A 17,822-nucleotide genomic window follows, 5' to 3' on the forward strand; every position below is an offset into this window, starting at 1 on the left:
CTCCTCATCTTCATGGCTGAAGCAACCAGCAACCAATCCAAACAACAAATCGGGCTTGGGATTCATTTTTATTCTATATGTTTTTTTTATGGTTGGGCAGAGTTGTATGCTGGGTATTTCCCGAAGAGTCAGAAAAATAACGAACGGTTCTGAAACCAAATAAAAGTCTTTCACATGCTCACACTGGTAAAGAGCCGTGTGAGCCGGATATAACACGAGAAGAAATTAACATCGTTGGACAAGGATTGTACTTGACTTGTTTCCAAGAGACATTAAAAGACCAAGAAGATGACCAAAAGAAAGATGGGAGGATGAAATCAGAACATATTTTTGGACCAACGTTGAGAAGACAGGCTTGCAACGTCAGTACCTGAAAGATCATTGGGGAAGCCTTCATCCATGAAGATAGGGAATTGGGGGTTCCTAGAAGATGGGGGACATTGGATCACCTAAAGGAGACCAGTTCAGATAACAATGAAAAGAAATTGTGTGCCGTGTGCTGCTCTAAAGGAGATAACTGAAACAAATAATTAGAAAACTGATTTTCCATATGATTGTGAATTATAATAAAGCTGTCCCCCAAAACACAAACAAATCTTTGATATACCAGCAAAAGCCTCTGAGCATTATACAAATGACAATGTACCTTTATGAATAGAGTTTTTTCAGAGGATCTGAAGTAAAATAGCCATGGCATTTATTGTACATAAAAGCAATTTCCATTTGCCTGGATAAACTATAAAAATGTTTCAAATCTTAGTTACTTTACTTGATGTCTTATTATCATGTGTTATTTTGAATCATGAATTATAATCAAAGCGTAAATAGCTGCCTGGAATTATACACCTAAAAAAACCCAACATAAAAGCATTTAGCCTGGTATGAAAATAAGCAGTCACAGACATATAGCTAGTGAGCAATCAAGGAGTCTATTCAGCAATCATCATATGCCACTGGAAACAAAGAGAATAGAACATATGACATTAACAACGTGAGCGTCACACAAAATATCTGGAACACCAGACTATAAATAAAGAAATGTATGTCGTGAGAGTTACCATATATTCTAACTACAGTTAGAAATTCAACATCACACATAATTAGTCCTTGTTTTCTTATTTAAATACTTTCAATATTGGTGAGAGGCGCCACATTTGCAGCAAAATAATGTTGATTTTTGGCTCGGGGAGAATGACACTCTTCTCAAGTGCCTTGAAAAAATACAGTATATACAGATTGCATAGAGTTGCAGGATCTCATTGGAATCTAATACGTGTTTATATTGTATGCTACAAAAGAGCTTGGCTGTAAATGGCCAGGCACTGGGGGCCTGACGTCACTAGCACATCCATAGCAAAGTGCTAACATCCATTCACTTGAGTGGAAGTAAATGATTAACACTAATGCATTAACTTCTTACCATACTGACTAGGGGTCTAAATTGAGGTAACAGAGAACTCAATTGGCATTACTTAATTATGCAAGATAGATCTACCATGGCATTCTCTACAGTGCAATAGAGCATCCAACGCACAAGCTTTTCCATATTTTTTTCTGGGCAACTGTTATTTTGTTAAAGGACGTAATCCATTCAGATATCGATGCTCTGTTAAAGCAGGGAAAATATATTAATATGCTCACACGGGTATTTAATGCAGCTAGAGCCTGACAAACTATTTAGCCTACCTTGTGTTGTGATTAAATATAAATGCAAAAAAAACCAAATACAAATCAAGACTGATGCAAGACCAAATTGTTGAAAATATGTTTTCCTGCCGATGAAAGAGAAATGGAAGTCTCCTTACTTGTTCTTTAATCTAATAGGCTTTGGGAATGTTTGTTTCACTCATTGCTATCTCTGGTGTCTTTATTATTAAATGTCATATTTGTAATAATAAAAAGAATAATCTCTGGATCAAGTAGTGGGAGGCTGTACGCTAGGCTTATATTGGAGCTGTTTATTTTCCAACAGAAACAGAGCAGTAAATAAAAAACAAATAAAGCAACGGTTACGTCGCAGTCTGCTGATCATTCACAGAACTCCGACTTCACAAGTAGGCCTCTATGTGGGGAAGATGCTCAGAGGTCTGTTAAATGTTTTATCGTGACGTTACCACCATTGCATGTATTAATAGTTGTAACACATATCCACAAAGGTGATTAGCGTTACGATACCCTCGTGTTAACCTGAGAAAAAACGGATCCGTACATTTTAACGGACGTTAATGAGCCATAAATCTATTATCGCATACCTCCGTTAGTGTTAGCGTGTGGAAATGACGTAGGTCACTCCAGAGCCTGCCGTTATTACACCCAGACCCTGATTATCAGAGAGTTATTTCTGGGAAAAGCCTACAAGCGAAAAGGGCAGGTCTGGAGTGGTACCCAAATAATTGTGTAGGACTTAACCCTTTCATTCCGCGCGTTATACAAAGATATATATTATGGATCGTATGAATGTCTGAAACACATCAAGGGATGCATCTGATAATGTGTCATCACGTTCATGTAATAAACTATACTATGGTTTTTAGTGATTAAATTGAATGTAGGATATGCTTGTGTAAACAACGCATGTATGCGCAACAACAACTCTCTCTCTCTCTCTCTCTCTCTCTCTCTCTCTCTCTCTCTCTCTCTCTCTCTCTCTCTCTCTCTCTCTCTCTCTCTCTCTCTCTCTCTCTCTCTCTCTCTCTCTCTCTCTCTCTCTCTCTCTCTCTCTCTCCATGCAGCTCTCTCTCTCTCTCTCTCCATGCAGCTCTCTCTCTCTCTCTCTCTCTCTCTCTCTCTCTCTCAGGCTTAAGGCAGATCGCATGGGCAGAACTTAAAAAAAGACACAGCCAATGGCACTGCTATCCCGAGCTGTATGGTTTTTTCCTACCTCACGGTTTCTGACTTGTGATATCCCTTTCTGAATACCATGATAGGTAGGGTCATACCAAAACGTTTGATTTGGCAGTGATAACATTGAAGCTACTAGAATAGGTCCCTATGAGTGGTAAATTTACATAGACACTTTAAAAAGTAATTTTGTCAGTAGGCATAAAAAACAAAAGTGTAGAGTTCACTTCTAGGATGGAGTGAATTATAGCAATATTCTCCATGCACGGAGAGTCAAAGACTGAGCCTCCGACTGAGCCAAATGTGCTGAAGAAGGGATATCCTGAAAACCTGACCTGTTAGGGGAGGGGGGGGGGGGGCTTGAGGATTGAATTTGAGCACTCCAGCTTTAAGGAATCACAGCTAGTCATTTACTGTAATAGCACACAGCAGCAGTTTTGCCTGCTCGCTTTGAATTTTGTTAAGTGTACCTGAACTATTAGGAGTCCCTTGAAACTCATCCTTAATACTCTGACATTTAGGGACAACCCAGCTCAGGAGTGGTAGACCAGAAGTCTAGTGGGCAGGCTCGAAGATTCAACATGGCCGCTGGATCTGTTTTTGCTCCAGAGGCCATTAGAAAGCAGCAGCACAATTAGGAGATGACTTATTGACATTTTATTTGTGACCCAGTGGCCATAGTTGTAGTTTTTTGTGTGTCAAAACCGGCATAAAAAAACTACCAATATCTTTGGAACTGGGAGGTCTCCGGATGTCACCGAACCATGGACCTGCTCCGAGTAACCCAACGGTTACTTTAAATCCGGTGTAAACCCATCTGTATGCACTGGGATAGATGATTTTCAATAACTTGAGGTCAGCATTGTAGGTTAGTCAAAGGGTGCGCAAAGTGGGGGCCGGGAGAATTTCCAGGTGGGCGCAGTGGGTACAGAGCTCTGGCACTCTCCCCAAGGCACTTAAATGAAATGCTGGGGGGACTGCACAATGCCTCTGCAACTTCTCCTACCTGATCTTCGGCGACGCGTCGTCATGGACCCGCGACATCATTTGACGCCGGAGTCAAGCAGGAGGGGGGGACACAAGCCGGGAGGTAAGTAGGCAGGGGGGGCACAGGGTCAAAACATTGCGCAACCCTGGGTTAGTCAACATAATATCTACCCAAGCAGAAACATAATAACAATCACGTGAGCCATGTTGTATAATTTCAACTTGCAATCTCTACATTATACTTTTCTTTGGGTTGTCGTTAATTAAATGATCCAAATAAATAGAGCGCGAAGATCCCTAAGAAATCCTGGAATTTGAACTCATCCCTGGCTGGTTCATACCTGTTTGTATAATGTAATAAAGGAGACCAGATGTGAATGATAAAGTCATTTCCTCTTCTGTATTCTTACAATAAACGCACGAGCACTAGATTTGCTTAATGCTGAGACTATAATTAGGGCACACACCACGTTTTACTCACTGCCTGAGGATATTTAGCTGGAAGCTTACTCATTTCAATTGGCAACATTATAAGCCCTTTGAGGCTTGATGACACGTTTTGCAGGGAATCATATTAGGAGAAGAAACCCTTTTTGGACAGTTGCTCACTTTTCTATGGATCACCTACAAAGTTCTCCTTCTTACCACTTAGATTGTAAGCTCTCCAGGGCAGGGTTTTCCCTCTTTATTGTCTGTGATTTAGTTACCTATTGATGTTTTTCCACCCATTGTACTTTCATCCCCAATTTTCTGTTTTGTAAATTGCTGCCCCCCTCCATTATCAGGTACTAAATAAATACAACTATACATAATATACATCCTATACACAATATATTATAAACGGTAGTGCAGAGCTTAGCATGTGTGAACATGGCACATTACCACAACCTTTCCTTGATTAAAGCCACAGTCCAAGCTGCCGGTTTCCCCACCCCCTGGGGTGCATCAATACAATCCACACAATGATAAGTAATTAGCTAAGTTGCAGATCGATCTGTTTTCCCGTGTTTGATCTGCAAAGATTCGGCTCGGGGGTTCACTAAATGGCTGTCAGTGCAGCAGAAGTGGACCAAATATGCAAGGTTCTGTAGGGAAGACTATGTGACCAGGCAGTCACTAGATACAATTGGTGAACTGCTAGAGAGAGCAGGGCTCAAAAAGGGGTGTGCAGGAGCCTGTTTCAGAAGAGGAAAGGGGATGTGACTTTGTAAATGGTTGCAATAGAAACAAAAAATACTTGTTACATTATAATACATAAAAAATGCCATTCAGTAAAAAATCTGCTACAAGTATTTTTTCATTGTACGGAGCTGATTTATTTAAAAAAAAACACACACATGTGTAAGATATTGCTTGGCCTGCAGCCTTAATATCCAGAAATTTGTATGCAACCTATACAACAATTATACAACAAGATAAACTAACCTCATATTTGACCCCATTTGATTTAAAACAGCCACCAAAGCCCACCATAAATTGCAGACCTTTTAGCTTCATAGAATTTTCTGGACTTGGTTAACTGCTTCAGATTACATTTGCATTTGATGAACATTTGAGTAGTTTATTTAATAATGTAGGATACTGGAACAGAAACTCGTCTTTTGCATAAAAGAACGGGAAATTGAATTAGGATAATGTCTTTCATTTCCATCTGCTTCTTTATTCTAGACATTTTATACATGCATTTTATTCTGCAATGAATATATTTCCTATTGTTGCGGCTGTGGTTTCATTGTTACAGCACAAACTATTTATATGTGACATTGGGTACATACATGTGTACTGTATGTTATGCTGTCTGGATAGGTTTATTACACAATTCCCTGAAAAAAGCAATTTATATTGATGGAAAAAGACCACTTAGAAGCAGACAATATATTACAAATGTTTCAATGCCGGCCTTTTGTATAACATGCAGTGTGTAGTGTGTTTCTGTTGTACACAATAAGTGAACTAAGTGAAGGCGTAAGGTGCTGGATTTCCACAGTAATCCCGCAAAGGAAATGTGTAAAGCCAATACAAATTGAGGGAAAACTAAAAAACATATTGTACTGTGAGGTGTTACTGGGATTCAATTTCCAAAGGTTCAGTTCTCATAAGTACATTATCATTTTAACTAGAGATTAGTGGAATCTTACCCGAAGGAAAAAACGATGACATTGAGAACTTACTTAACCAATCATGGTTATAGAGATGTTTGAATAATTTATTGGTGAATCAGAATCAGGCAATCAAAGCAAATGTCATCAAAATACACTTACTGTATAAGTCACCTGCTTGAAAGGTATCCAGTGTAGGAGATTTTGTATAACTTTAAAGACCAGCTTTTTGCCTCCTTTGTTCCCCTCATAATCTACACATGTTGGTGAATACATTTTGAATTGCGGTGCCAGTTATTTTTGAGACCTCTATTTTGTTTGCAAGTACAATGCAGATATATATATTTTTTAAATTTGTACAGTATTTCCGTTTTACATATTCTACTTTTCCATATTACTGTTCACCAGCGTCTGCATAATGGATTTAGATCAATCTCCCCTAGAAACCTATATGTGTTTAACTCATATAAAGAAGATGATTCAGGGCAACGCGGATTTCTTATCAAAAGTATACATTAATTAGCACCACAACGTTTCGACCATCAGAGTGACCTTTCTCAAGTTTGAGGAAGGCCACTCTGATGGTCGAAACATTGTGGTGCTAATAAATGTATCCTTTTGATAAGAAATCTGCAGTGCCCTGAATCATCTTCTTTCTACTGATTTTGGATTACCCATACAGGTATTTCCTGAGCCATGAGCCCCGGTAACTGTATGTATTGAACTAAATTCTTTGTTGGTGTGCAGCATAGCCCTCTTTTTGCATTTAACTCACGAGCATTTTTTTTAAGTGTTTAAAATAGTACCGTGGTATTTTCAGACGAGAAAGATTGAGAAAACATTGATTGAACAGTAAGGATATAGCAAGACTTACTGTCTTCGGAACAGTGACAAGGCGCGAGATTCCACCCATGGGAAGACATTGTTTACTGCCGTCCGACTCACAGAATTACTTGTGGGGCTAATTTATTTAATTGCCATTGAATATGTGTCCAGCAGAGGGCACACTGAATATCTCTATCCATGAAAGCAGCGCATGCGCTGTCTTCAAAAACACACCCAAAACGAAAACAGGACACCATGGCGGAAACAGCAGCAACCACCATCACTACATTCAGAGCCCCAGACACGCATCCCCTATCGACACCAACAAATTAGATTATAAATACTGGGTGAACTTCCATGTTTGCAACCTCTGGCTGGTAAATGTCTTCAGTAGGTTTAGGGTCAGTGCCATTGTCCGGTTCAGTTACAGTGCTGTATGTGAAAGCTGTGCATTAAAATGACTGTACTGTAGATGTCTTTCAATATTCTGTAATATAATAAATATATTCACAGCTGTGAATATTATGAATCTCTTTATTTTTTTTAAGCAAAAACGGTGGCCTTTAAAGTTAGGAAAGATCTCCTACACTGGATACTTTTCAATGCCTTCAGATTTGAAGTGTATTTTGATGACATTTTCTTCAATTGCCAGTTCTGAATCAGCAATAAATTATTATACTCTGTAACCATGATTGGTGGTCAGTTCTCAGTGTCATCGTTTTCCTTCAGGTAAAATTCCACTAATCTGTATTTAAAAGGATAATGAAGGTGGATTTAAGGGAACATAAGAACATAACATTGGACATTGAATTCCAGTAACACCTCACAGTACAATATATTTTAACTTTTTCCTCAAGCTGTATTGGCTCTTCACATTTTTTTTGTGGCATTACTACAGAAATCCATAACATTGTGCCTTCACTTAGTTCACATATATCACAGGAACTTACTGCTCCCATGTACTGTATGTTAAACAAAAATTCTACAGACCTCAGTGGGCTCTGGGAAGACATCTATCTTGACCTTCAGAACACTTAAGGGTAGAGCCACAAAAATGTGTTACATTTTTAGCATTACATTATCGCCATTTTACGTTATCCGTAACGCGTATCCCCAAAGTTCCATTGAGTTACGATGTGCTCTCTTTCACATTAAAAATAGCTTTTGATACATTTTAACGGACGTCTGACTTACTCTATGCAAATCATATGGTAATGAGCAGTTAACCTAACAACAGCGATCCTCAGATCTGTTTTCGTGTTTGCGCATGGGAATAACACTACGATATTTAAAACCTTCCAAAAGCTGCCAACATCCAGACCGTGATTATCTTTGAGTTATTTATCGGAATAGCCTATAAGCAATGTACTGAGTATAGGACTTATCTTTTTAATTCCAAAAAGTGACATGTGTCATACAAAGATGTATATTATGGATCATATTTGAAACATATAATAAACTAGATTATGCTTTTTAGTGATATACAGTAAGTGATATGTTTATGTGAACTAATATGGAATATAATTTAATAATGACAGTATAAAGTATGAGTGTATAATGTATATCCATACATGTCTCAACATATTGATTAATATTTCATTTTTATTCATGTACAATTAAATAAATGAAGGAAGGACACTATAAATAATGGAAAAATTGAATGTGTTAAAATGTAACATTTCTCAATAATATAGTAAGATTTGTATTCTTTAATAACTAGAGATGGGCAAGTTTTTTGGCGGATCTCAAAAAAAGCGTTTTGCTGATTTTTTTTTATTATTATTACCAATACACTCCGCAGATTCCACAACCTGTTTGATTGCAGAATACACGGATTGGACTCTACAAATCGGTCCACGGGTTGTATCCAATGGCGATTTTTGATGAATCCGTGCGGATTAAAACCGGCCTAATCCGTATGCGGATTTTTACACCTTAAAACGGATTTTGGGTTTAAAATACGAAAACTATCTGGGAAACGAATTTGGACGGAGTCGCCCATCTGTATTAATAACGTGCATTAAAGTTTGACCAATGCTCATGTGCAATGTATTAGAAAAGTCTCACTGGAACATGAAATTCCCCGTTAATAGCGCTGACTTTGACGAATGGACACTATTTTTGCCTCTCATTAGCTTTGAGGATACAGTTAATACGACGAAAAATAACATCAGTTGCCAATTAACATAACGCGCTTTGTTAGCTCAAAAAATAAGGACTTCTGCGGATCTGCCCCTTAATATTTAAATTGCTAATATCACATTTTAACATTTTAAAAAATATCCTTAAAAAGCAAGAAGAGATCTTTATGCAAAAAAAGGTGGTCAGCATGGACTGCTGCCTTACATACTGTAATCTGTTTAGGTTTAGTGACAATTCTAAATCTATTCTAAATCAAGCAAAATAAATAACATAAAACATATCAATAACAAAGATGCAAAAAGAAAAATATGTGAATTAATATTTTATTCATTATTTTGGGAGAAAAAAAACATTACTTAATTGTTACATGAAAGCATAATTTTCATGGATTGAAAACTGGAAGTTTAAATGCTACAGAATTCCTTTGGTGCCATCAGTATGATTCATTCCAACAAGTAACACTATCAGTTTTAAGTAACACCTTTGTTCTATTGATTCCAAGCAGCAGGTTGATGCAATAGTTCTATGAATTCCATTTATTCTGTATTCCCTAAACTTCATGGTCTTTACTTGAAAAAGACATAAAGCCTGCACATAGCAAAATAAACAGTATTGGGTATTACTGATATATGTATGTATGTATGTATATGTATGTATATGTATATATATATATACAGTATATAGACATATGGACATATGTTACAGACAGCTTTTTTTTTTTTTTTTTTCCTCCCGAGAGGGTACACCCTCTCGCTCATCGGATCCCAGTCCACTTCAGTGGATAGGGAGCTTGCCTTTGGACTGTCCAACCGAAGTCAGACCCGCCCTCAGTGCACAGTTTCCCTGAAGGTTTCAGCCCGAAAGCCTAGTTCTCCAGGGACATTGATGCCTTCCTCCGTTCGGATTCAGGACATCCGTCTCTTCCTCCCTCTGGCCCGAGGCCCGCAAGGGAGTTCGCGTCATCTCCCCTCTTTCGAGGGTTGTGCGGGTGCACCCCAGCCCCGAAGGGCTGGTTGTTCGAATGCCATCCCCCCTTAGCCCGAAGGCTCAGGGGTTCTGTGGTCCGGGGCCTGGACACCACCTCTCAACGAGCTAGAGGGCCAAATGCTTGCCACAGACCTTTCCTACTGAAGCCCCAGATAGGATGGTACTGCATTTGGTCATAGCTGTGCAGGCCGAGAGGAGCATTCATATCGCCTTGATCTAAGCCAAAGGGCCAAGGCACCCACAGACAGCTGTTTCGACCTTGATGGGTCTCATCAGTGTGGGGTTGATTTTACTGGGAATGCAAGAGAGGCTTATGGGATAGGCCAAACCATACTACTGAGTTAAGTTATGGTGAGTAAAAAAAGTGACAAAAACCCTCCACAGGAAAGCAAATATGCAAATATAGCTGTATGCTCATCTGCATGTCTTAGGCAGGTCTGCAACCCCGCCTTTCCCCATTATCACCCAGCATACAGCACTTCCACTGCAGCAAGGGATTCTGGGAAATGACATGCAAATGAGCACACAGTGTCACTTTTTGCCGCAATAACCATTTTTAACATGGTTCCCTATAGGCTTAAGCTTGCTGCATGGTCACAGCTTCGAGCACAGCCAGGGTTAAGGTGCATACCCAGAAAACCACCCACAGACAGCTTTTTTTTTTTTTTTTTTGTAGCCCGGGTGGTGAAAAAGTGATTTCACCTCTAAAAACCGTGCTCATGGTCAAGTGAGACCAGGTGCGCAAAACTTGTGACTATAGGCTCCGGAGAGCTGCAAGTCCATGACATGGTCAGTCCTCTTCAGCCACGAGGGCCAGGAAAAGTCCTGATGTTACACCGACGTCGTCATCCGAAGAATCCGACGTCCATCCTGTTCCCTCCTAGTGCAGCAGACGCCGCAGGAGGGTCCAAGTCTTTAGGGCTTTCGGCTCACACCTACTCGCCCACCGCAGTCTTCTCCCGAGGGAATGGCGACCACTGACCAGCACACAGTCTTGCATTCTCCAAAGAAAATTAGGTGACTGATAACCCAAAAATAAAAAAACACAATCCATGGTGCGAGTGCTCCAGTGCGCTGTGCAATGCAGTGCAGGAAGTGCTCAGACGAAACGACAAAAAAAGGTGTGCACAAGTGCACGCCAGACCCGGAAGCCAGACAGCTTTTTTTTTTTTTTTTTCCTCACGAGAGGGTACACCCTCTCGCTCATCGGATCCCAGTCCACTTCAGTGGATAGGGAGCTTGCCTTTGGACTGTCCAACCGAAGTCAGACCCGCTTCAGTGCACAGTTTCCCTGAAGGTTTCAGCCCGAAAGCCTAGGTCTCCAGGGACATTGATGCCTTCCTCCGTTAGGATTCAGGACATCCATCTCTTCCTCCCTCTGGCCCGAGGCCCGCAAGGGAGTTCGCATCATCTCCCCTCTTTCGAGGGTTGTGCGGGTGCACCCCAGCCCCGAAGGGCTGGTTGTTCGAATGCCATCCCCCCTTTGCCCGAAGGCTCAGGGGTTCTGTGGTCCGGGGTCTGGACACCACCTCTCAACGAGCTAGAGGGCCAAATGCTTGCCACAGACCTTTCCTACTGAAACCCCAGATAGGATAGTACTGCATTTGGTCATAGCTGTGCAGGTCGAGAGGAGCACTCATATCGCCTTGATCTAAGCCAAAGGGCCAAGGCACCCACAGACAGCTTTTTGTTTTGAAAATTCTTTTATTATGCAGCGAATCTTTACAACAAGATTATAACAGTACATAAATCATTTTCCAAACGGAAAAAAAAACCGCGACGTTAACAACGGCGCAGTGCATATCCCACACAACTCACATACATTTTTATTAATGGTTTCCCCAAAAGTAAAAAAACTGTGACGAACACGGCGGTACAGTGCATTTATACGTATGCACCGCACCACAGACATGACATATCATACACACATTATCTCTAACTTTATTGCACAGAAAAACTTTTGGGGCGGGGGAGTAAGGGGGGGGTGGGGAGGGGGGTGTTTAGTCCTCCTCCTCAGGGCCGTCAAAGATGGAATAGTCCTTGAGCAGGCTGTGGAGCAGCCTGCGACAGTCCTGTACCGACATCCTCTTCCTCCCCTTGATCAAACGTTCCCTGGCGAATAGTAAAACGTCCTTGAAACAGCACATTAGACGCCAACCGGCTTCGATTGCGTCCTCTGTGTGTGTTCCTGTGAAAAGTCCGTGGAACACCGAGTAGTACGTGACGCACTTCCTCGGTATATAATCCTTTAAGTCAGTGTCCAGCGCGCGCAGCAAGGCCTGCGCAAAGGGGCAGTTCCAGAAGAGGTGTATGATGCTTTCCTCCACTGGGTTGCACCTGGGGCAGTGCCTCACGAGGCTGAGTTTACTCTGGTACTTGTCCGCATTCACAGGGAGTCCCCCGTGTATGGCCTGCCAAGCAATGTCTTTGTGTTTGTTCATTAGTCTTTTCGATGCCACATTCCTCCACACCGTTCCAAAGGTGTTGGGGTGGAGACCTGGGACCGATTCCATGATGTCTTTAGCCCTGATCATTTTGTAGATGACCTTGGGCTTCCACAGGTCTGGTTTTACTCCCTCCAGATTGTTCTGCCTCACAAACTTCTTCACGTCCTTGTAGAACCAGGGCGTGCGCCAGCTGTAAGGGATGGAGCTGTCCCACTTGTCCCACCCCAGTGCTCTCCAGAGCGGCAGGAGTAGGAGGCGGGACATGGAGTAGCCAGAGGAGTCTTTGTCGCAGTCTCTCAGGGTGATCCGCACGCAGTTGCTTACAAAGAAGGCGCGCAGCATAGTGGGGATGTCAGGGATTCCTCTACCCCCCTTGTGCGGCTCTTTGTACATCACCTCGCGCTTTCCCCTCTCAAACTTGGCCCCCCAGACAAAGCGGAACACTGCCATGGAGATCTCCTGGCAGGTTCTGGTCGAAGGCGGGTATGCCTGGGCCACGTACTGCAGGACAGGGAGGGTCTCGTTCAGCAGTACCAGCTTTTTCCCCTCAATGGTGAGGGGTCTGAGGCGCCACAATCCGATCTTCTGCTTCACCTTGTTCAGCCTCTCGTTCCAGCTCTTCAGGGCAGCGGCCTCGCTCCCCACACCAAACCAGACTCCAAGGATTTGAATGAGGCCTGCTCTGATGGGGAAGGGGAGGGGGTCGGCAGTCAGGTTCCAAAGCCCAAATAGCTTGGTCTCTGACTTCCCGCAGTTGACTTTTGCTCCTGAAGCTTTCCCGAAATCCTCGCACGTCTGGACCAGCGTCTTCACCGACCGGCTATCTGCGCAGAAGATGGTGACGTCATCCATGTAGAGCGAGCACTTCACTTCGCGTCTCTGGGGTCCTGGCACGATGATCCCTCTGACATCTGCGTCTCGTCTGATGCACTGGGCGAAGAGCTCTATACAACAGACAAAAAGGAGAGGTGAAAGAGGGCAGCCCTGCCTAACCCCTGAGAGGACAGGGAAGGGGTTAGTCTTCCATCCGTTCACGATCGCCACACTGCAAATGTCAAGGTACATCAGGTTAACATAAGAACAGAACATCTCCCCCATCCCATACTCACGCAGCACCCTGCCCATGAAATCATGGGAGACACGGTCAAAGGCCTTCTCCTGATCAAGGGTGACCAGGGCCGCGTGTACACGGCGGTCTTTGATGTAGTGGACTGTGTCTCTGATTAGGGCGAGGCTGTCTGCGATCCTGCGTCCGGGGATGCCGCACGTCTGGTCTGGGTGGATGATCTGGCTGATGACCTTCTTCAGTCTGTTCGCTAGGACTTTTGCTAGGATCTTGTAGTCCGCATTCAGGAGGGAGATGGGACGCCAGTTCTTGAGGTCGCACCTCTCCCCCTTCCGTTTGTACAAGAGCGTCAGCATTCCTTCCCTCAGCGTTGGGGGCATCCTACCTTCTGCTTCCATTTCCCTGTAAAGCTCGAGCAGGTCCGGGCCGATCAGGTCCCACAGCTTCGTGTATAACTCAGCTGGGATACCATCTCCGCCCGGCGTCCTACCCTTCTTAAAGGATTTGGTTGCAGCGTGGAGCTCCTCCAGCGTCAGGGGGGCGTTCATGGCTGCTTTTCCTGCCGGGTCGATGGTGTTTGTAATCCCTGACAGGAATTTGTCAGCCTGGTCTCGGTCTGATGCTTTTGGGGAGTAGAGGTCTTCATAGAAATCTTTCACGACTCCCATGACTTCCTCCTTCCCCTGCTGCACGTTGCCATCTTTGTCTCGCAGCTCCCTCAGGGGCATGTGGGCAGAGTGGAGTTTCTTGAAGAAGAAGGCATTGCATTTCTCCCCCCTCTCAAGGTTCTCCACCTTGGAACGGAAGATGATTCGTCTGGATTCCTCCTCAAAGTGCTTTTGCAGGCTCTCCTTGGTTTCCTCCAGGTCGTCATCCACGTTCCATCCACAGCGTTTGAGGTCATGCAGGGACTGCAGCTTGCGCTGCAGGCCCTCGAACTCCCCCTTCCTCTCACTCGCCAGGCGTCTGCCCTTTGCCTGCAGGAAGCAACGGATCCTTATCTTCGTGAATTCCCACCACTCTGCAGTGCTGGGGAAACAGGCCTTTTCTTCTTTCCATGCTGTGTATGCTGTTCTCAGCTCCTCCATGATCTCCTCCCTTTCCAGCAGTGCGCAGTTCAGCTTCCAGGATCCTGGCCCTGGGGGGAAACCTCCTCCCAGGCGCCCCTGGAGATGAATGGCTCTGTGGTCAGAGAAATGTACTGCGACCATGGAGTGCTGTCTGTGCTGTACCTGCTTGGTGGTCAACAGGAAGTCAATCCGAGAACGCACGGAACCATTTGGGTGGCACCAAGAGTAGTTTGCGGCGCCTGCTCCCATAGATCCTACCACGTCCTTCAGGGATGCCTCCCCAATCATCGCCATGAGTAGCCTGGACGTCACATCTATCTTTGATGATTTGCTGGGGGGCACGCGCCCCCCCACCTCAATCGTGCAGTTGAAATCCCCACCCGTCACCACTGCCCTGGAGGTTGCGAGCCAAGGACGAAGGTGCTGGAAAAGTTCCAAGCGCTCATTTCTCCGGGGGGCGGCGTACACATTGATGAGCCTAATCGGCTCCCCTGCCCACGAACCGTCTACGACCAGTAGTCTGCCGCAGACGAGTTCATTGACAGAATCAACAGTGAAACATCCCCCCCGGATCAAAATGGCTACACCCGCGTTCCTGCACCCATTCCCCCCAGACCAGTAGGAGGGGCCGTGAGACCACTGCCCGCTCAGGTGCCTGTAGGATCGAGAAAAAGGTAAGGCACATTCCTGTAGCATATACACATCACATTTCTGTAAAGAAAGGAATGTTAGTACTCTGGCACGTCTCATCCGCTCTCCTATGCTCCTTACGTTAATGGAGAAAATGTTAAAAGACGCCATTAGTTTGGGGATAAAGGGTTGGACAGACTTGCAGTGATACTAGTTACCATCCTCACTGGCATGGGTGGTCTTGTTGATCTCCTCGCACAGCTGGTCTAGCAGATCCATGGTTTGCCCAAGGTTGTCATGGAGGAGGAGGGTCTCTGCTGCCTCTCGCCCCTCTCTTATGAGCTCTTCCACGGTCACTTGTGTCTCGCTAGGAGGCTGTTCTAAAATGGCCGCCTGCTCCTCTGCAATGGCTGCCTCCTGCATCTCTGCTTCCTCCTCCTCCAGGTCGCTTTCAAGGTCACTGTCAGCGTCGCTGGAAGTGGGTGAGTCGCCGATTTGCATTTGGGCTCTCTTCTGCTCCAGCCCCTGGTGCGGGCTATCCGTCTCAGGGGCTCTCCTCTTTATTCCCTGCTTCTCCGTTCCGGTCTGGGCTATGGGGGCGGTATCTGTAGCAAGGGAGGAAGAGGGAGGAGGTGCAACAGCCTCAGGGCTGGGGAGAGGTGTTACAGAGGGAGGGGCTGCAGCCTCATGGAGCGTGGGGGGGGCTGCAGTGGAGGGTTGGGAGGAGGGGGCAAGGGGTGGTGGGTGGGCGGGGAGGGTTGGGGTAGGGGGGAGGGTGGGGGTTGCAGCAGCAGTGGGTGTGGGAGGGAGTGTTGCTGCAGGGGTGAGGGTGGGAAGGGGTGGGGTGGGGGCTGCTACTGAAGGGGCAGCGGGCTCAGGAGCCGCAGCGGGCGCTGCTTGGGTGGCCTCCTTTTCCCTTTGCTCCTTCTGATACTTACCCCCTTGTGCCTTTACGGGTTGGTTTGCAGGGGGCTTCTTGGCTGCCTTCTGGGTTGCTGTCAGGGGCGCGCCAGGTGTCGCGCCTTTCGCCGCAGCCTCTGCGTAGCTCCTGACCCTCAGCTGGCAGTCCCGGAACATGTGGGTTGTCTCTCCGCACAGGTCACAGGTTTTCTGGCGGGGACAATCCTTAGTTTCGTGTCCGGTGTTCTTGCAGTTTCTGCAGGCTTTCAGGGTGCACTGTTTCCACTGATGCCCCAGGTTCCCGCAATTACCGCAGGTCTGGGGCTGGTCAGGGTAAAAGATCCTCCCTGAGCTGCCCGCAAGTGAAAAACTGGGAGGGAGGTGGTGCAGCCGATCTGCCGCTTCTGGATTTGGCCACAAGCGAACTACCATGCTCCACTTTCCCACCCAGTACCCCAACTTGTCCTTGATCCTGCTCGGCTCCCTCACCACGGTGCAAGAGCGCCGCAGAAAGGTAGCAATATCCTTTCCAGGGATATGGGGGTTCCTCACCGTCACAGTGATCCTCTTCTCGTCCCTCTGGATAGGGCAGTTCACGTCGAACTCTGAGAAGGGGACCTCCTGTTTCAGGGTCTGGAAAGCCTCCCAGTACCTCCTGCAGGCTCCCGCCGTGGCGAATGTGACAAAAAACAGGCCACCCCTGAGGTCCTGGATGCTCAGGATCTCGTCCGGAGTAAAGCCTGCTTTGCTCACCAGCTCCTTGGCAAAGGTCTCAGCGTCCAATAGAGGGCGCTGTCCGTCGACCTCCCTCAGCTGCATCACCACTGTCTGCCTCATCCAGGGTTCCAGGCGGGGGATCCTCCTGTTGCTGCTGCTCCCAGCTCCAGGGTTGGAGCTGGGGCCGCCGCTGCTGGTGCTGGCAGTGGGGGTGAGGCCGCTGGGGGTGGCAACGTCGCCTGAGCCGCTGGAGCTGGTTGCCGCTGGGCCTCCTCCGTCCGTCTCCTGGCTGCTGGGGACCATCTCTGGGGGTGCCGTGTGCTTCTCCTTCTTTGTCATCTTCTTCTTCTTCTCCTTGTGCAGGGTGGTCCCGGCGGGCTCCATGGCGACCTCCATCCTCTTGATCTTAGCCAAAAACCCACCCACAGACAGCTGTTTCGACCTTGATGGGTCTCATCAGTGTGGGGTTGATTTTACTTGGAATGCAAGAGAGGCTTATGGGATAGGCCAAACCATACTACTGAGTTAAGTTATGGTGAGTAAAAAAAGTGACAAAAACCCTCCAAAGGAAAGCAAATATGCAAATATAGCTGTATGCTCATCTGCATGTCTTAGGCAGGTCTGCAACCCCGCCTTTCCCCATTATCACCCAGCATACAGCACTTCCACTGCAGCAAGGGATTCTGGGAAATGACATGCAAATGAGCACACAGTGTCACTTTTTGCCTCAATAACCATTTTTAACATGGTTCCCTATAGGCTTAAGCTTGCTGCATGGTCACAGCTTCAAGCACAGCCAGGGTTAAGGTGCATACCCAGAAAACCACCCACAGACAGCTGTTTCGACCTTGATGGGTCTCATCAGTGTGGGGTTGATTTTACTGGGAATGCAAGAGAGGCTTATGGGATAGGCCAAACCATACTACTGAGTTAAGTTATGGTGAGTAAAAAAAGTGACAAAAACCCTCCACAGGAAAGCAAATATGCAAATATAGCTGTATGCTCATCTGCATGCCTTAGGCAGGTCTGCAACCCCGCCTTTCCCCATTATCACCCAGCATACAGCACTTCCACTGCAGCAAGAAGCTGTGACCATGCAGCAAGCTTAAGC

At 45.4% G+C, this 17,822-nt stretch overlaps 1 protein-coding gene across 1 annotated transcript; it reads right to left on the minus strand.

Annotated features, from left to right (window-relative positions):
• Window positions 1-933: 933 nt before the first annotated feature.
• LOC142467234 (uncharacterized) lies at window positions 934-17,218 on the minus strand. The gene is made up of 2 exons (XM_075572666.1): window positions 16,033-17,218; window positions 934-953 (listed from the first exon to the last, which is right to left on the minus strand). The coding sequence occupies exons 1-2, from the start codon at window positions 17,105-17,107 to the stop codon at window positions 934-936; spliced, it is 1,095 nt and encodes a 364-aa protein (XP_075428781.1). The 5' UTR covers window positions 17,108-17,218.
• Window positions 17,219-17,822: the final 604 nt, after the last annotated feature.

This window comes from Ascaphus truei, chromosome 16 (assembly GCF_040206685.1).
Source record: "Ascaphus truei isolate aAscTru1 chromosome 16, aAscTru1.hap1, whole genome shotgun sequence".
NCBI lineage: Eukaryota > Metazoa > Chordata > Amphibia > Anura > Ascaphidae > Ascaphus > Ascaphus truei.

Excerpts from the sequence above, each read along its gene's own strand:
- LOC142467234 (XM_075572666.1), bottom strand. The coding sequence starts at position 17,107 with ATGGAGGTCGCCATGGAGCCCGCCGGGACCACCCTGCACAAGGAGAAG. Across the intron at positions 954-16,032 it reads ACCCGTAAAGGCACAAGGGG|TGGCATATGATGATTGCTGA; the intron begins GTAAGTATCAGA and ends CTTTGTTTCCAG.